This window comes from Protopterus annectens, chromosome 1.part1 (assembly GCF_019279795.1).
Source record: "Protopterus annectens isolate FY-2018-M chromosome 1.part1, PAN1.0, whole genome shotgun sequence".
Taxonomy (NCBI): domain Eukaryota; kingdom Metazoa; phylum Chordata; order Ceratodontiformes; family Protopteridae; genus Protopterus; species Protopterus annectens.
Window position 1 is genome coordinate 1,431,082,710 of NC_056726.1, and position 21,547 is coordinate 1,431,104,256.

General features: G+C 43.1%; 1 protein-coding gene across 1 annotated transcript in view; it reads left to right on the forward strand.

The window, feature by feature from the left end:
* The window catches only part of LOC122816350 (scavenger receptor cysteine-rich domain superfamily protein-like), a 1,565,493-nt gene that overhangs the window by 158,915 nt on the left and 1,385,031 nt on the right, over positions 1-21,547 (forward strand). The window contains exon 3 of the mRNA XM_044089094.1: positions 5,241-5,549. Coding sequence (XP_043945029.1) covers positions 5,241-5,549 — 309 coding nt within the window. The remainder of the gene's footprint in view (positions 1-5,240; positions 5,550-21,547) is intronic.

Sequence of the window (21,547 nt, forward strand, 5' to 3'; positions counted from 1 at the left end):
TTGGAAGATGGTGATGTCTGCACAGTCACAAAGATATGATTCTAGGCTTCAGAGAGAACCCTGGCCACGCAGGGCTATAATGCCTTCCATACATTCAGACCACAAAACAAATATGAAGAAAGCAAGGGAGGAGGAGTATCCGTCTTCATTAAAGACAAAGACAGCTCATGACTGGTTAAACAATACGACTCCCTAGAGTTACTCCAAGTCCAACTAACTGTGGAAAGACCCCCTTCCACCTCATTGTTAGCTATAGGTCCCACACCATGAACCTCGAAAACCACACAGTCTGCTTGAACCTACTTTAGTCACTCATAGTGCAGCCAAATCCCCTGGCATGGGTGACTTTAACTATCCTTCCATCGATTGGGTAACATAAATGAACACAAATGCACTTGCCCAAAGGTTTCTGGACTTTGTTAACCAAATGGTCTGGAGCAGATAGTCAGCACCCCCACAAGGGGATCTAACATCTTTTACATAGTGCTCACAAACATGGAAGATCGCTGCACTACCTCATATTCCTGTTCAAAGTAGTGATCATACCTGGCCCACCCTCAGGAGCAAAAAGGTTAAAAAATTTCTCCAAAGCAAACTATAACCTATTGAGTGATGGCATTAATAGTTTCAAACCCCTTGCCAACACTGACAGCAATGACCCCTATACTGAGTTGTACACAAATGTCCTGTTTAAGCACCTCTATAGATATAGACTCAGGCATACCGGAACAGATCAAATCAAGTTTCTTATGAAAAAATAAGTCACCCAGGTGGACATCCAGCATAAATGGGTTATACAATAAAAGAAAGAAACTGCTGTCAAAAAACAAAAGGGAAAGGTCCCAGTAGAGGAAGAAGTCCCTTCAAAGCATAAACAAGTAAATTAGACATCTTGTAAAGTTCTCTAAAGCTAATTAGATACTAAATTACCATCCCTAGTTAAGGAAAATTATAAAGCATTCTTTAGCTTTGTCTGAAATCTAAAAGGGAGTGCCCAGCTTTATACCAAACTAGTTGTGGATGGTACCACTCATACTAAACCTGAGGACTTCGCCAACCTGTTAGCAGGCAGACTGTTGAAAACCTCACCTCCCTGTCCCCACCAATCATACCCCATAACATACCTGTCACCAATCTTCTGCCTAGTTTCTGCATACAGCAGGTCATAGCCACACTTTCTAAGGCCAAAAACACAGCCTCTGTGAGAGCGGACAACATCCCAGGCTGCTTATGAAATGGTCTGAAACAGGAATTAGCAGAATTACTGAGCATTCTCTTTAATCTCAGTATAAGCACTGGCTTTGACCGAGCTGAGTGGAAAGCAGCAACCGTAAAACCCATGCACAAAGGGGGTCCCTCAGCCAACCTCAGGAACTATAGACTCATAGGAGGTCCTCATCCCGCCCCCACCTGAAACAAAAAAGACCACAGTGAAAAACTTCTCAAAAGCCGATTTCACACTTCTAAAAACTAGTGTGGTCTCCTTTAAGGCCCCTGAGCCAGTGGTAAACATTACTCAAACCGCTGAATCACTTACAAATGCCTTCTACCAGCACCTACAGGACTGCATGGATCAGGCAATCCCAAACAAAACTAAGACTCTCTGTACCAAAGGCAAGCATCCAGTCTGGTGGACCCCAGCCATAAACAAGCTCTACAACAAAAGGAGGAAGCTACTACAAGATAGAGCAAAATCCTTGAAAGGTAAGACACCTTTGATCATTATAAGTAAAAACTAAGAGCTCTCATAAAATCATCCAAGGCAAATTTTGAGAGAAAAATCGCCAAGGACTCTAAAGACAATCATAAGGCCTTCTTTAGCTATGTTAGAAACCTAGGAGGAAACTCCCAGATATGCTCAGAATTAGTTCAAAATGATGTGAAAATTACTGAACCTACACACATTGCTAACATACTGGCTGACAGGTTCAGTGCAAACTTCTCCCCTCCCCAAAGGAGAGATATCTATTCCAGAGGATTGTAGCCCCCAAACATCTCCAACGCCCAGGGGAGAACTGCCCTCACTACGGCAAAACACAGCATCCATGGGACTGGATGGTGTCCCGCTGTGCTTCATGAACTCAACGAGGAATTAAACCCACAGTTAGGACAGCTGTTTAATCTTAGCCTCACCTCAGGATACGTTGCCAAGGAGTGGCGCCTGGCGACTGTGGTCCCACTTCATAAGGGCGGTGCCTCCACAGACCCTGGAAATTACCGCCCATTAGCTTGACAAGCCTTATCTGCAAAGCCATGGAGAGGATCATAATGGAACTCATAAATAAAGACATAGGGAACTTGCAGACTTTGGATCCAACCCAGTTTGGCTTTGTCAAAGGCAGATCCTGCCTCTTAAACTTGGTTGACTTTTTCGAGACAGTCACCAAGGCCATTGATGAGGGAAAGGCAGTCCATACAGCCTACCTCGACCTGGCAAAGGCCTTGACACAATACCCCACTCAGGTATCATCGAAAAACTCATCAGCTTGAATGTAAACCCATACATCACAAGATGGGTTGCAAACTGGCTAAGTGACAGAACCCACAGGGTCAGAGTTGCTGGAGCCATGTCAGACTCAAAGCCTGTCACAAGTGGTGTCCCACAGGGCTCAGTCCTGGGTCCACTCTTGTTCGGCATCTACTTTTCTGAAGTACAAGCAAACACAGGAGGGTTATGGCTGACAAAGTTTGCAGATGACTGCAAACTGGGCGCCATAGTCGAAAACACATCTGACACAGATATCCTCCAGAAGGGCCTCACAGAAACGGATAACTGGTGCCAGAGCCATGGCCTGAAGTTAAACGCCAAAAAATGCATAGTCATTCCCTTTGGGAAAAACAAGGTTACCCCTAGCTACCATATAGGTGGCAATCCACTGAGCACAGAAAAAGTCATCAGGGATCTGGGGACCCAAGTTGACAGTAGCCTTCGTTTGACACTCATGTTGCTAAAGTAGTTAGGAAAACCTTCTATATCGCCCACCTGATCATGAAGGGATTCACATCTAGATCAAGGGAGGTCATCGTCCCCTGTACTCATCACTCATTAGACCTATGATTGAGTACAATGCCCGTTCGAATGTATCTGACCAGACACCTGCTGCAGCTTGAAAGGCCCCAAAAGTTCCTCACCAAAAGGATAAAGGGTCTCAAAAATATGTCTTATGCTGCCCGACTGAAAGAACTCCAGCTCTATTCAGTCTCATACCGCTTGCTCAGAGGTGACCTGTGCCTGACATATAAGGCCATGTCAAACCCAGATTTGATGAATATGCTTCACCTCAAAAATCTAGATCCCTCAGAACCACAAGGGCGGAGACTTAAACCTTGACACGGTTATAAATAGAACGTGCTGGAGGGACAGATTCATCACCCAGAGACTCCCTATGCTGTGGAACAAAATCCCGGTACATGTGAGGCAGAGCACCTCGCTGGCCTTGTTCAAGAGGAATCTTGACCAATGGATGGGAGATCGCAGATATACCCCAGGGATTACTTCAGTGTCACTGCTTGACAGAGGCACAGAAAAATGATAGGCATAGTTTTTATTCAAACTAAAGGGGTGGCGAAAGCCACATAACTATGGGCTAGGCTTATAAATGCCCTTGGGCAGATAGCCTAGTATGAACCTATGAACCTATAAGCCTAACCAGCCTTATCTGCAAGGCCATGGAGGGAATCATCATGGACCTTATCAACAAGGATATAGGTTACCTTCAAATACTTGACCTGACCCACTTTGGTTTCATTAAGGGCAGATCTTGCCTGCTATACCTGGTGGACTTCTTCAAGAATGTCACCAAGGCCCTGGATGAAGGTAAAGCAATTCACACTACCTATCTCAACCTAGCCAAGGCCTTTGACACAATTGTCCACAAATGTATCATTGAGAAACTCACCCTGCTAGGGAGTAACCCTTATGTCACTAGATGGGATGCCAACTGGCTCACAAACAAAAAACATACAGTCAAAACTGGGGATGCCACCTCTACAAGCAGTCCTCTTACCAGCGGTTATGCACAAGGATCTGTGTTAGGTTCCCTACTGTTTGCTATCTATTTTTCAGAAGTCCAGGCAAAACAGATGGCCTATGACTTGCCATGTTTGTTGATAACTGCAAACTGGGTGCAGTCATTGAATCCCCCAAAGATGTCATCATACTACAAAATGGACTTACACAGGCAAATGATTGGTGTTAAAACCACGGAATTAAACTAAATGCAAAAAATAGATGGCCTATGACTTGCCATGTTTGTTGACGACTGCAAACTGGGTGCAGTCATTGAATCCCCCAAAGATGTCATCATACTACAAAATGGACGTACACAGGCAAATGATTGGTGTTAAAACCACGGAATTAAACTAAATGCCAAAAATTAATTATTAGCCCCTTTGGCAAAGGAGAAACTGCTGCTAATTACAGCATTAATAATACCCCCCCCCCCCCAAGTTCAAACCCAGTGGTGAGAGATTTAGGAACATTGAATGAGTGGACATGGAAAGTGGTACAAGGATCATGTGATTTAGTGGGGAGAAACAGCATCAGTTTGGCTTTAGAAGAATTCAGTAATAGATGAGCTTTTAATAGCCATGATTCAACAGATAGGAAAGAATGCTGAGCAGAGCAGACAAGTTGATTGAGTGAAGGAGTGGAATATATTAGAGATGAATCATCTGCATACTGGACTATAGACGCTAGAAGGGTTGAAGACTGAAGTTGATGAGTAAATATACTGAAAAGGAGGGGACCAAGGAAGGAACCTTGTGAAACACCAAAGGTGACAGATAACATTGAAAGGAGTTCCTGTTGCCATTTGACAGCCTGCTGATCACTGGATAGGTAGCTATGAAACTAGACTAGTGCAGAGAAGTTGAGATTTAGAAATGTTAGTTTGTCAAGGAGTAGATGAGATTTAACATTTTACGTATACTTTCTGGGTTTGTGTTGTATCCTGATTGCGTGGTTTATTAATACATATCATTGATGCAGGTAGAAAATCACATTTGCAGAGCATTATGTCTGAAGAAAATGTTATGATGTCCTATGTCTTTAGAAATGAAGCCTTTAAATACTTTTATTAAGTAATTTTGCAGTGAACAGAGGCCAGAGGTCAGAGAATCGTCTGAGAGGAAAGGGAATTGTTCAGCTTACAAATGTTACAGATATGTTAAAAACAATGATAACAACACTCATATGCCTTTGCAAACTATGTAATATACTTTTATATGTTGTCTTCTAGTTAAATTGCGACTAGTGAATGGTCAAAATTCCTGCACTGGAAGAGTGGAAGTCCTTTCTCAAAATGTGTGGGGAACAGTTTGTGATGATGACTGGGATAAAAATGATGCTAATGTTGTCTGCAGAGAACTGGGATGTGGAGCTGCCATCTCAGCACCAGGTTCTGCTGCCTATGGACAGGGAAGTGATCCAATAATGCTGGATGATGTAAATTGTCAAGGATCTGAATCTTCACTGATGCAGTGTTCCTTCAGTGGATGGAAAAAACATAACTGCGGACATGGTGAAGATGCTGCAGTTCAGTGCACAGGTATGTGTATGATTTTTACTTGGCATGGTAAGCTAATCAATGGAGAAGTTTTAGCTACTAAAAGGGATGTTATTAAAATGCAGTATATCAAACTGCAGCTGAGAAACAATACTGTTTCTAAAGAGCAATTCAGGGAAAGCGCTATGTAATGGTGCTTTCCCACTCTTTATGGCACCCTGTGACAAGTTTCATAGTTCATTTAAACTGTATTATAGATTTAAAGACCACCTGGAAATGCTGTCTCTCTTATATTATAACTAGCTTTTGTTGCACCCATCCAATTTATCAGAAAAGGGAAGTAATGTCCCAGCACACATAATAAACAATGGCAGCGTGTTCCATAGTCTTGGACTCAGTGAATTATACCAGTGAAACCCATACTGTTTTCCCTGTCAATAGGCAGAAAGAGAAGGCATAAAAACGTCATGCATTCCAACCTCCCCTGTTTTCTTTTCATACAATTACTGGAGGCAAACTTGTGGTTACATAATTCTGCACCCTGGGGATAGTCATTATTGGCATCCCTTCATAAGTTAAAGGCCAAAGAAAAGCTCCTCAAGGATGTACCCTAAGCAGAGAGCTATTGATATAACTATATAATAATAGCTCCTTGCTAAACTTTACAGCTCTGATGAACTGCAGAAAACAGCTCCTTGATACAGTTCTGCAAACACTGATTCTCATTTAAGCAGCATTGGCTATGATCACAGCTACTTACATGCAAATCCATAATGTTTAAAGGGATAGATTGCACCTACTCTACAACAATGACCATGCCCCCTAATCACCTCACACATAGGGGCAGCTGCTGTTTTCATCCCAACAATTGCTGCAGGTTTGAATTGAGAAATAGGCTTTCATTGCAGCAAGTCCATGTTAAGAAAAGATAAGTATAATAAGAGAATGTAATAACGATTAGATAAAAATTGTGTCCTTAATATTATTTTCACTTCTCTAGCAGAGCAAGAAACATATTTGGTACTAAAATATTACATTTCTAAACCACCCATTAGAAAAAGAGCACAAGCATTAACTCCATGCATGCATAGTCTAGTTTGAATTGAGTGGCTCATGACACTTCAGGGAAAAATAAACTGTTGCAGATGTCATAATAATTACAGCATTTCTCTGGACCAAGTGAGTATAATATCTGTAATCTTCTTGGAGATGCTCAATTCTTGAATCAGTAGTTGTTAAAAGGCCACATATTGAAATGTTGGCACTTGAAATACGAGTGCCAGCAAGCAAAAAAAAAAAAAGAAAGAAACAGGAGAAGAGTGAATCTTGAAAATCTGACTTCTCCTTAAAACTTCGGCCGGGATTCACCAATCCTCCGTGTAAGACTAACACGGACACTGCAGTGTAAGGGTATGATGTCAGCATATTCATGAGGGCGCGCTGACTCAACTCTAAGGCTTACACGGACCATGCACAAGTGCAGGGGGCATATCAGACTGCTGAGCAGTCTAAATATCCACACCCCTGCAAGTGCATAACCAGCAAAAATCAACAGAAGTGAGTGAGTCCGCTGAAATGTCCACAAACCCAACACTACACTCCCCCACATTCTAAATCCCTGTACAAGTTAAAAATGTAAAGGTTTCCTTTTTATTTATTATTCCCGACATAGCTGCTTGCATTTGCGCGTGTATGCGCGGGTTAGCAGTCTAGACATCGAAGAGGATAATAAACTATTGTTATGCAAATTAAGGGAAATAGTAATAGCGTAGTGGTAGAGCCCTCGCACAAAGAGTATGCATTCCGGATTCGAGTCCCGCCACTCCACTACCTATTTTCTGTAGGAAATGTGTGTATAAAAAGAATTCCTGACATCTACCTTTTAAATCCCAGTAAAATGCATTGAAATGGCCTATGCGTTAGTGAACAATATTTTATATGTAAATAAGAAGGAGGAATGGTCATGCATACTGATAAATGCATATTTAACGTATCTTAAGCAATGTGAAGTACTGCTAAGCAAAGTCCACTAGTATTAAGCACAGTGAAGTATAATTGCTCATAGCTTAGCAGTGGTTTAACTAGTGCAATAGTTTTGCGTGGAGCTGCGCATCGTGCCAACTAGCACAAACAAAACATGTTTGCGCGGAGCTGCACACCGCACCAACTGGGGCAAAGTTGGGCAACGTCGGGCAGTGTAGAGCAACTGCTCATAGCTTAGCACTGCTTTAACTAGCGCAATAGGATTGCACGGAGCTGTGCATCGCGCCAACTAGCGCAATGTCGGGCAAAGTCGGGCAGCATAGAGCAACGTAGAGCAATGTTGGGAAAAGCTGAGCAAAGTCGGCTAAACACAGTCACACCTCCTATCCGGTCTGGCCAGTAGTAAAATAAAAAGCAATGACAGGCCTCGAACCTGGGATACTGTGCACCATAATCACAGTACTAAACCATTAAGCCATGACAGCTTTAAATATGTATGCATTTCCAACACACTCAAACATGACAGTGGAAGTTTACCCATTGCTAAGCAGGTGTGTTCTTAGCTGAGATATTTCAAAACTGGCCAATCACAAATAAGTGTGGGAAATGAGGCATATTTAAGCTCCATAGGTGGGAATAATTGCCATAACTGGTTGTAACTCCCTTCTGCAGACAGTATGGCCGGTGCTGGAGAGGGGTCTCATTTTCGAGCGCAATGGTGGGGCATTGAGGAGTCAAAATATATGGTTTGGCTCCTCATCCATCATCATGATGCAAGACTCCTGCAGGGCCAGTTCCAGGGCACGGAGTACAAAGCGGAAGCCTGGAACCGGTTAGCACATGATCTCACCAGTGCCCCAGGCATCCCTCGGACTGGTGAGCAGGTCAGACACTATCATGCAGACCTGAAGAGACGCAAGGAGGACCAACTGAACCACTGGATACAGGAGGCCCGTGGAATGCCAAATGCCCCACTACTGAGTATGTAGCCATGGAATGAAGTATGTAAGAATTGCTACTGTAGTGTATATTATGGATAGATATATCTCAATATCCCTTCATTTACTTCACAGCTGCAGGTGTCCGAGCTGCGAATCAGCAAGCCTATGCAGATAGGCTGCAAAGGCTGCGCCACCAGGCAGGTTAGTAAATATTCTGCATGTGTGGTCATATAAAAGAAGTGAGAGAGCCTAAAAAAGAGTGTTGTAACCCGTCATTAAAGGTATAAAAGTTGTGGAATAACTTCTCTGCATGTACTGTCATATAAAATAATTGAGACAGCATGAAAAGGTGTTGTAACCCATTAATAAAGGCATAAAAAGTGTGGAATAACTTCTCTGCATGTACTGTTATATAAAATAAGTGAGACAGTATGAAAAGGTGTTGTAACCCGTTAATAAAGGTATAAAAAATATTGAATAAAAGACCTCTGCATGCACTGTTATATCAAATAATTGAGAGAGCCACTATTTTAGTGTGTAATGTTATTAATAAAGGTATAATTCCTGGAGTGTATCCATGTCACTTTCTTTGATATGTTGTTGTACCCTTGCATAATAGAAATAGTACTGTTGTATTAAGTGCAGTCAACCAACACATGGGTAGGCCATATAAAGTGGATGAAGGGAGTGCCAGTAGCTGTTAAGCATATCTACAGTCCTCAACTGTCGGTTAATGATCAGCATGTACAGGTTAATCTGGCACATGAGTAGCTTGTTAATGTGTTCCCCAGAAATGTCAGTATGCTGCTAGAAATGTAGGGGGCTGTTAACATATACCTGATAATGTCACCTGAACACATCCAGATATGTAGATACATAAATATAAATGAAAAATATAAGTATGTAGCAGTAACATTTGCATCCAGGACAGTTTGTATGTCAGATATAGGTCAGGTATATCAAGAACTAGCAAAACCCATTACACAATTTAACGGACATTGCCTAGTGTAATAATACATGTAGGGGATATTTAATTGCAGTCAATAGCAATGTAGTGCAAACTATAAGTATAGATAAGTTGTTAATGGAGGTATCTTTTTACACCCTACTGTATGTGCATAAACAATGCAATTCCACACCTCAATGGGTATGTCTAATCTCATAACATTTGTTGGGACACATGTCCTATTGTTATATAAATATCTACATTTACTACGGGGCATGTGCCATGTTCACATACCACAATCTTGGTGGCCTGTTGCCACCAATTAATCCTGCATGCTATTGGAATGTCCACTGTTGTTCTATAAATGCATGTGTTATGCTTGCTGTTCAACTGTTGGAACTCTGGTGTGTTGGGTTAATGGGAATACTACTGTATGCTGTTACAACTAAACTGGAATGCTGTTGGCTATTACTAACCCATATTGTCATTAAATCCTCCTAAATATAGAACGTATGGGTAGGCCGGTCCCAGTGGACCCACCTGTCCCACCTCAGCTGGCGATGGCACCTGGCACCATCAGTTCCGGTGCCCAGCCTGGGACCCCCTCCTCCACTGGTCCTGTACCACCTTCAGGTGGAAGCACTGCAGGGGATGGGGCTCATCCTCCCGTGCAAGCGTGGGTGGAGAAGGGCCACTTATCACCCTCTGAACGGTCCGGGCTGTGGTGCTTAGGGAGAATCAGCATTCAGTCGCTGATCCTCTATGCCAGTTCGAGGCAAGAGTGGCGCGACTCACTGGTGAGCCTGCCCCTCCTACGCAGCCCCCAGCACAGCCACCCCCCGTGCTGTGAAGGTGCAGTGGTAACTGCCCATGGGTGGGGATCTCAGTTCTACCGTTGCCATCTGTGGGCTCATGGGCTTGCGATTTCCAAACACCCTTCCCCATCAATGGTGTTCACCTACCCCATGTGTCATACTCCGCCCCTATATGCATCTTGTTTGTCTTGTCTGTTTACCTCCCCAACCTACCTCCGAAAATATTTCTACTTCCCCTACCTCACATTCCACTCTCACCAGAAAAAAAAAATGGGCAATCTGCACCCAAAAAAAAATTACGTCCCATACATAGCTGCCCAATTCACACACATGTCCGCTGGACACAAACAGAAATTTAATTGGCAGTACAACATACTTTGTTGTCCTCACCCCTCTCTCAGGGGTGGAAGGTTTCAAAATTCCATTCAAATTACTAGTATATGCAAAGTTGTTGCTGTTAAAGAAATGGGCAGCTATGGACCTTCCCTACACCTGTCCTGCACATCCCGAGCAGTTTTCCCTACTGTCTTTCCCTCTTTGTGCCCCTTTTTCACCACTTTCCTATCTCCCCATTTTCTTTTCTTTCAAAGAAATGAGCGCGGTGGTTAGCGGGATTAAGCACTTTTAAGCAGTAGTTAGCAAGTTTGTGTGAGTGTGCGCTTAGCTAAGTTTGTGTGAACTTAGCTTGTGTGCGCTTAGCTAAGCATCACGCAAACCTGCACAAACCCGCTTACAACTGCTTAAAAGTGCCTTAGTGAATCTGTATGTCAGGGCCCTTGTTCTGCTCAGCAGCAAAATAAAATACCTCTGTCAGTCTCAAACCCCAGACCTTGTACACACTAGACTGCATGAAGTACCACTGAGCCGTGGTAAACATACACCAAATTGGTGCTGAAACCAATATATCATGCATCAGAATGAGTGAATGTAAAGGCCAAATAGGAATGCCATAACACAAATCCTGTTCTGTGGATCTTTACCAGCAGTTCTTGTGGAATTGCATTACATGACAGTGAAAAGAGAACCAGCCATTCTAGCAGGAAATAATGTTACAGCAGCACTGTACAACCCCCACACAGTATTATAGCAGGACAAATGCTAGCATACCTGACTAGGGTAGAGGCCATACTCCCCAACTGTGACAAAATGTAAGAGTTAGACGCCACTTATAATTCAGGAAATGTGTATTAATCCATATGCTCTGGTTCTCTGAAAGTCTCAACCTAATGTTAATAATATTGTAAAGGTGTACCTCACTTCGACCCACTTTACCCTGAGTCTGTTCAAATATGTACCTGAGTGTTTGAAAGGCCTGGCATAGGCAGAAACACACAGGCATATCAGCTATTCTGCTGTTACACACTGTGCAAATAGCTTTGGAAGGAGTTCCAGAAGCATACCAATATGTAGGGGTACAACACTGAAATATCAAGGGATGTAGCCATGTACTGGTAGCAACCAACTGTGACAATGCCATTGTTCCAGTGCTGAAAAGACTGGTGTGGTGCTATCAACTGGATAGGTCCACAGTTGGGATCTACGCAGACAGACTACTTGCCCTGGTAAACTAACAGGTACACAGCAACCCTTTAAGTCCAGCAAGATAAAGTTCACACATTAAGATATAATGCCCTATGTCCTACTGCACCCCTACCCCCAAATGTACAATAAACCTGTGTGTTCAGGGTCTACCAAGGATGTAGGTAGGCATACTCAGTACAGAAATTTATACAGTTTTCTTGAGCAGCCTGTGCTAATGTCAACAGTAAAAAAGCACAAACTGTTCAAAAGTGAGTGAATAGATATTCCCAGTATAGTAGTTCACAAACAGTTCATGCGCCAAATGAATACATCAAAATAACTACTTTTGTATGGCAGTAAATTGTATAAGTAGAAAAGAAACTACATACTCCCATGTATCTTCTGTTAGCATATGTAGGGGTGAGTACAATTCTACAGTGACAACTGTGTAGTGTAAGTGGCAACATTCAGGTCTGAGTACAACAATTATATCATTGGCTACACCCCTAGCTTCAGATATAAAAACTATACCAACCTTCTGATTTACACAACTGTCTCCACAGCAAACAAGCATGGGCCCCACTCTGGAAAGTTGAAAGGGCTACACCTACCTGACATAGCAATTTATAGCATTGGGTTGCTATGACAGTGAGTACTGCAATCACCATACAGCAGGCTGCATGCAATTACCAAATGGTGGCCACCAATTGATGCAGAGGCCATCACATGCACATTTGCAGATACCTATAAAAGCATGCTGTACCTGCTGGCCACACATGCAATCATCCCATTGCAGATGGTGAGAGACAGAGAGAGAGACACACACAGAGAGAGTGAGACAGAGACTCATACCTCCACCCACACCAGTGGAAAAAAATATATACTAATTAAAAAAATAAAGAAATAAAACATAAAAAAATATATTACATTCAGCCAAAGAGACAGCTGAGTGAAAAATATGAACGCATACAAAGGAAAGGTATGTAACAGATATGAATTTACTGGCATGTAGTAGATGTATTTGAAGACCACTCTACATACTTTGAAACATCAATATGTGGCAGCAGTAGGTATCTATGCACAGATGCCCTGCAGAACTACTGCCATGGACATAGTGTGTAGCTGTGTGCAGTGGGACATAACTGTGATAAATGTAGCTCAGCATTAAATGTCAAACATCTGAATCATGTTATCTGTGTTCTGTACAGTAGTGTGGACAATGTCTGTTTGGGGGAGTAGCGCATACAGCTATATAACCATGGATGTGACAGAGTAACAAATGCATGATAACGTATATTAAAGCTGGTTTTGGATTCTCGGTTGTCTGGTGCATTTCGTCCTCTCACAGTGCATTTTTTGCTTAAATGCATGATAGTCATATCAATGTACAGCTTAGCACTGGAAACAGCTGTACCAGGCTAATATGGTAATTAAGCATTTGCAGCTATATATACATCATCTAATATTACTGTGTGCTCACATGTGACACCTGTTCATGTTGCAGCAAGGCACAAAAGGTCAGCCATGAGGTACATGGGCTTACAACAGTGTGGTCCTTGTGTGTGTGTGGCGCACACATACAGAGAGATCTGTCTGTGTCAGATGTATTAGCATCTGTACATGTGCATAGAGCAAAGGACATACTGCAACTGTTTGTGAAAGGTGGATACATAGATGTTGTTGAAGGTTGTTATGTGCATATTCCTATATAGGTTGCAGTGTGTGGCAAACCAGACAGCATACAGTGCTGGTATATGACATCTGGTGGTTGAACACTGTGGGTATGATTCGTCAGGTTTGCAGTGTTGTAGCCAGTGAGGCCTGCTAAAGCTACATGGGCTGAGAACACCTTCAATGCTTTCCGCACAACACTGTGCAATATTATGACATAACTGCATACCTCACAACCTTCCCATACTCAATGTTCCCACCATGAAAGGTGGACTGTATATGTGCCTATATGTATATAAATATGTACACCAATGGATGTTCATATGTATGTGTATATATACACACACACACATATATATATATATATATATATATATATATATATATATCAATATATATATATATATATATATGCATATATATATATATATATACATATATATATATATACATATACACACACACATATATATATATATGTATATATATATATATATATATATATATATATATATATATATATATATATATACACACACACAAATATATATATATATATATATATATATAGAGAGAGAGAGAGAGAGAGAGAGAGAGACAGGGTCATATTTACTGCAACAGATGCCTGGTGACAAAGCCATGGACTCAAGCTCAATGTTGACACTGCATTGGCATCCCTCCTTGCAAAAACTCAGTACCCATTAACTACCACATAGGTGGTAGTCTACTTAACACTGAAGGTGTGATAAGAGACCATGGGACACAGGTGGACAGTAGTCTCCCCTTTGATTGTCACAGTGCCACACTAGTCATGTAACCTGTCTATGTGGCACACGTAATTACAAAAGGTGTGTCATCCAGGGAAGTATAGGTCAGTGTTCCCCCCTACTCCACATGCAGAAAGCCCATTATAGAGTACAATGCCCCATGTGGTATGTACCTCACAAGACATCTACAGTAACTGGAAAGGACACAGACATACCTCACAAAGGGTAATACCGGCCTCAAACAGATGCTCTATGCAGACCGTCCCATAAAACTACAGCTAGACTGCTTCACATCCCATCTACCCAGAGGTGACCTCTGCCTAACATGCAAAGCTATGTGAAACCCAGAGCTGTTGGGCATGTTCCACGTAATCTGACCACAATCCCTACGAGCTACACGCTCTAGGGACATAAAACTTGTCACCTCAATAAACAGCACATGCTGGATGGATATATCCCCATCTCAGAGACATCCCATACCCTGGCACAAACCACATATCAATAGCAAACGAAGCTCCTAATTAGCAGTCGTCATATATAAACCTGATGATTATGTATGAGATAGTAAATACACCTCAGGAATCACCTCTGTGGTTCTGCTTGACAGGGCCACGTGAAATGAAATCACCCGTGTGTCAAAGGCCAGGGTAGCGTATGGCTAGACATCTATAAGTCCTAGGGCCAATAGCCTATAACCTACCTACGAACCAATACACACCCACATGTACCTGTTGCAATAATTGCTTTGTGAGGTTGACTGAGTGTGATGGTGAATGTGTTGGTGAATGTGTCCGAGATCTGTATATGTGTGATAGCTAAGTGGGAAACTGTTTCTGTCATGGTATGTAATGTCCTAGCTGTGATCCCAGCAAATGATGTGTATGCTATTGCTAGGCACATAAAGCAGTATGCCAGATGGTCTGATGTAGTGTGTTGATGTCGACTGGGGTGTCCCATTGTAGGCCACAGCAGTACATGTATGCTTATTGAGTGTGGCTGCTAGTGAATCCAACCCCTGAATGAACTGTAGTACTACCTGAAGCTGTATGCCTAAACAGCACAGTAAGGTGTATGTACACATGTCCTGGAACCACTGTTTTGTTTGTTTCCCCATAGTCCTCCAGATGACATACCTCAGGCATAAGGTCTTGTAACTACTGTCACACAGTACTGTATGGTACACAGGTAAAGGTCATGTGTGTTGCCATACCTTTGTGTCTGGTATGTATGTCTGATGTGTGTGTGTGCATGTGTGTGTGTATGGCTGTACTATGGCCTTGGTCATATGTGTGTTACAGGATATAGATGTGTATCTAGCAACATGTATAGTGTAGTACAGCAGTATGCCACCCATATTGACAAATGAGCACATATGTTAGGCAGGGGTTTGCCATCAATGACTAGTGTGTTATGCTGGTAATACTGTGACTGGACCCTACAATCATTGCAATGGATTACATGTTATGTTATGCATTAGCATGATATATACCCCCTGTGGCTAGGTGGTGCATTGTGTCGCATACAGTGTGCCATATACTGTTGTATAGTCTTACATACTGGTTAATCTTTGTTGCTGTGCAGAACATGGTTTGATATATGGAGTATGCCAGGCATTGTCAGGCAGTTGTGGGTTGAGCACTGATATGTGGTATTGAAAGTGTGTATCCTTTGACAGCCAATAGGTTGCTATATATGGCAGTTAAATGATATCCGTACTTTAGAATATTAAGTGTGCCACTTGACTTGCTCATACATATTGTTTCTTTGTCTTCCAGGATTATGGCCCACCATCGTAATCCCTCATACAGCACAGTAGAGGATGAAGTGATAACTGACACCATGGTTCAGCACTACACCATGCTGTTCTCAAGAAACAGCCAGGACCAGCATGAGCAGACTGCACTGTGGCAAGATCTTGTCCATAGGGTAAATGACATAGGCATGCATAACTGGACATATGAGCAGGTACACCATCACTACAGTGATTTAATTAGATATGTCCAGCAGCATGTGTCTGATATCCGTAGACAACAGCTTGCCACAGGTGGTGGGGTAGCCATCCACCCCCCCCCCTCACCAGAGTGGAGGAGCTGCTCCTGAGCCAGGTGGCTCCTGGCAAACAACAGCAGTAACAACAATTGACATGCGTTATCATGGAGACCGGAGCCACCCAGCAAGTTGACATGGAGCATGCAGGTAACATGGCATAGCCGTACACTACTGTTACCTCTATTGGTAGATCATGCTTATGTGAGATGTGTAGTGTGTAGTTACAAGATGTGGTGCCTAGTGTTGTGCAATAATAATAATTTGGAATATAATATGCAGGCCTGTGACTGTCAACAGTCGTACTACTGTAAGATTGCAAACACACAGTAGCAATGCCACATTTGTTGCCACTGACAAACTGTCTCATACCCTTGTAGGTCCTTCTGGTGTGACAGCAAGGCAGCAGACTCATGCTGGTTAGTGTGTTCTACATTTATTATTGCTAAATAAATGTGCATGTCATAGGTGAGGTGTAGGCCATGTACACGTGACACACCAGTGCAAAATGCATGCTGTGCATGTTTGCTGTGAGACTATGCACATCTCAGTAACATGAGTAGCTGACTCAAACACATGCAATACACAGAGCATCCTGCACAATTGTGGCAGCACTGTATTGGACTTTGGATAGGCACAGTCGATACACATGCACACAACACACACAACTGTGTCATACGCAGTACATTTTAACATGCTACACATGGCGTATTCATACACACACTGTAAGGTCACACTTCAGTATCCCAATTGTCATCCACACAGTGCACACAACATACCTGAGGGGTAGAGTCCTCTCATGTGGCTGTGTGACACTCTTCAACACATAACACATTCATGTTAGGTAATGCCCCCTAGTGTGCACCTTACGAACCCATGTAACAACTGTCCATGTAATGGTGAATGTAGCCATGGTACTGCAGTACAGGTACAGCATGCTATGTACCAGTCTGGCACACATTAGTAGCCTTAAGTGACCACATGATGCTGCATGATGATGTCACGTGGTACTACACCACATCCAGTTACAGTGGCCACAGTACTATACATATCATTAATTGCTATGCGCCTCAATGTTGTGTGTGTGCAAACAAATGCACCAATACACAATCTGCATAGCAATCACCATTTGTACATAGTGACACACATGTCTTGTAATACTATTGAGTGTATAGGTCACATGACACACACTGCATATGTGTGAAGTTTAATGTTGCAGTTGTGTGGTAGCATGCCATGTCATGCTTGGCACTAGCATGTCCACAATATGTCCTACATTCACCATAACCACAGTACAATGTCTATGTTGAGCAATGGTATTCCATCAGGTATACATGCACCACTCATCCTGTGTGTATACATAGCACGCATGTGCTAAACCTGTGTCCACAACTGTCTGCTAAAGACATAGATGCTCTAATCAGAAATGGATATCTATGTGACACACTGATACACATCCAGCCATGGTATGTATACCTGTGAGTGATGGTGCACAGGACATTGCAGAGACGTTAATACTTGCACAGTAATGTTGTGTCCAATCACTAAACAAAACACACATGCATCAAAGCCATGTATACTGTTATTAGCAAGGACTGTCTACACTCACACTGCATGCTGTTGAGCAACACACATCCTGCATGCTGTCACATTTTATATAAATGTTTGGCTTGTGATACTGTACCCCACCATCACATGCTACTGAGTATGTTCTGGATTGCTGGTAGTGTGTGTGTGTCTGTGTGTGTGTCTGTAGTAGTGAGGAGTGTATATGTGTTCATTTGTGCATGTGTGCATGTGTTCATGTGGGCATGTGTTCATGTGTGCATATGTGCATGTGTTCATGTGTGCATGTGTTCATGTGTGCATGTGTGCATGTGTTCATGTGTGCATGTGTGCAGACATCATGTACAGGTCGTAAAGTGTGTTTCCTGTCTCCCTCTCACAGCTGCTGATTTTGGGCTGATTCACTGCAGCAGGGAAACTGATGTCACTGAGCATGATAGTGATGATGATGATAGGTGTGTTGAGGTACAGACATGTTTGCCAGGGTCTGTCGCTGAGCCAACAATCAACAGTACACAAGTGTCCACCCCATGCATGCACCCAGTCATACTGCCAATACATCCATTACCAATGCCCTTAGCTGAGGGACAGCGTACAACCGGCATTGGCCAGGACAGTGTGGTATCTATGGCACATGCATCCCAACGCAGCAGCCATACCCAGATGTCTGGAAGGGTACCACATAGGCAGATGTCCAGGGGTTCTCGTTGGAGCACTGCTGGCCATCATGCCACTGGCAGACATGCCACAGGTCTTACAACCTTGTGCATGTTCCAGGCTGTCATGGAGGCACAGGCATGCAATGAATGGTACACCAGAGAGGGACAAAGGGCGCAGAGGGCACATAACATCACATTAAATGACAGTATCCATGACCTAGCAGGTGCCATCCGTAACTACATTGAGGTCATGGGTAGACGTTGGGGTGAGTCATTAGATGTCCTCTGCAATGTCATGTCCATGTGTCTGGACAGTGCGGGACGAGTGAGATGTCGACGTGGACGTACGCCAGCAACATCAACAGCTGGCAGTCTCCACGGATGTCCTTCAAGTCACAGCTGATCCCGTAGTGCCAATACCAGCCCCAGCAATGTTGGGGCTGGACTGTCCATAGACCATCCTAGAAGACCATGTGCACATGGCTCTGGACAGTTCCAGCAGGGACCTGGGTCCAGTATACATCCATCTGCCTCCGGGGATAGTACCCAGTCAGGCTTAGTACCTGATAGTGTCAGTAGCACCCCTGCCAGGCACAGGTACCGTATCCATGGCCAGAGATGGAGATCTGTAAAGCCTGGCAGGTACAGTCTGTGGCTGTCCCACAAATACTAGTATATGGCAGCCGCATGGTGGAACTGTGTGCATGCAGACACACACACACATAAACAACACACCTAGGGCTACCACATACATGCACACATTACATCAACATTGGCCCATAGCAGTACTCTTGGCCCTCACACACGCACACACACACACACACACACACACACACACACACACACACACACACACACACACATGTTGATTGTATGGCTCACTGTAGGCCTCTGGCAAACCAACTACACACCCTGTGCATATGATGAATCCTGTGACACCTCCTGTCATCTGTGACATCGATGCAGGAACATGCTACCGTGGTTCTGATGCACAGGGTGGCATAATAGCAGTATAGCAATGTTAGCGTGTTGTCAGGAGCAGAGTGTAATGATATGCTTAAAGATGTGGCTGAGCAGGCATGATGCAATGTAAGCTACGATTGTCATTGTAGTAATGTTCACACCAGTGTTAGTTCCAATAGTGTATAGTCCACCCACGTGCCACTTGGCTGATGTATGTAGTATTGGCAGCATGTGTTAGAGAGTGGACAGTATGTGTGGGATGTGTATGGCACAGATTTTCAGGTGTACATTTGTGAACATGGTGGAGGTGCACTGTCTGCATGCACGTGCATAGTGGACACATGGGCAGGGTGACATGCCTTATATTACACAGTAACACTCCATAGTCTCGATTGGTGGCCAGTATGCATTGTACTACACACATTCCAGAACCTGACTACACATGTGTGTATGACATGGTTAGACACTGTGCTGTGGGTGATACTGTTAATATCTGTCATTGATTTGCATTCTGGTAGTATACACTACTTCAACAGCCTGACCATAACCAATCATTAGATGATGTCTTGACAACTGACACACAGATGTAGGACACACAGTAACATTTGGACATTTTAGGTACTATACTATGCCAGTAACCAGTGGTATTCACCTACACACATTACTGAGACCACTCCTGTTTGGCATATAGCTGTCTTAGGTACAAGCAATCACAGCAGGGATATGTCCGTCCACGTGTGGTGATGCATACTGTGGCCTATAATGCATTCTCCAGATGACACACACATCCTCCACAAGGGTATCACACAGACAGATCCCTGTTGTCAAACCCATGCTGTAAAGCTATAAGCTAACCGAAGCATAGTCATCCACCTTTAAAGAACATAGTATCCCCACAGTACCACATAGGTAATAGTTACCAACATGAAGAACAGGTACCGATGTGTAATGCAACCAAGTGGTACGTCATCTCTCCTTTGATAATCACATTTGCAAAGGTATGTTTAAATCCCTTGGTGGATCACATAAGCAATAAGGGCTCTGCATGCATATCCACAAAGGTTGTTGTACACCTATAATGAATAACCATCAGTGATAGGCCCTGCTGCGTTTGAACAGGTCTGACATCTACCTCGGACATAAACACTCACTCACACAATTCTATAGAAACCGTAATGAGTGTGTGTGACACAGTTGACCTAGGCCAGGGATCACTGCAGTGGCTGGCCTTGTCACAAGCATACAGATGTGACATAAGGTCCAGACAGCAGCAGCACACTCTTGAATAGATGACAGATGTGTTCTTGGAGAAAGCAGGGTTCCCATACATGAAATAATTGAGGTCACATGTACATAAATGTATTTGCCACACAGCTACCTCACATGTGCAATGCACATACTGGTGTCATACAGTAGTAAAAGCAAAACCCACAACCCATTGACCAACAGTCTCACACACATAGCGCAAACACACTTGTCAAGTGCAGGATTTAAACCCCTACCTAACTGCTTAATGTCAGTACAGGAGAACGTATTTACACGACGCGCTATACACAATACTGTGAGTTCTCTTTCCACAGGTATATTTGTAGGGTGGTGACATCATCAGACCTGTCAAAGATTAGTATACCACTTTTAAGGTGTTTGACTACTCTCCAAAAAGGTTGCTCCTATCCAAGGAGTTCACACACACACACAGTTGTCAAGTGTAGGATTCAAAATCCTACCTAACTGCTTTATGTCACTACAGGAGTACGCATTTACATGACGGGCTATACACATTATTGTGAGTTTTCTTTCCACAGGTATATTTGTAGGGTGGTGACATCATCAGACCTGACAAAGATTAGTATACTACCTTTAAGGTGTTTGACTACTCTCCAAAAAGGTTACTTCTCTCCAAGGAGTTCACACACAAACAGTTGTCAAGTGCATGACTCAAACCCCTACCTAACTGTTTTATGTCACTACAGGAGTATGCATTTACACAACGCGCTATACACATTACTGTGAGTTCTTTTTCCACAGGTATATTTGTAGGGTGGTGACATCATCAGACCTGACAAAGATTAGTATTCCACTTTTAAGGTGTTTGACTACTCTCCAAAAAGGTTGCTCCTTTCCATGGAAATCACACACAAACAGACACACACACACACCAG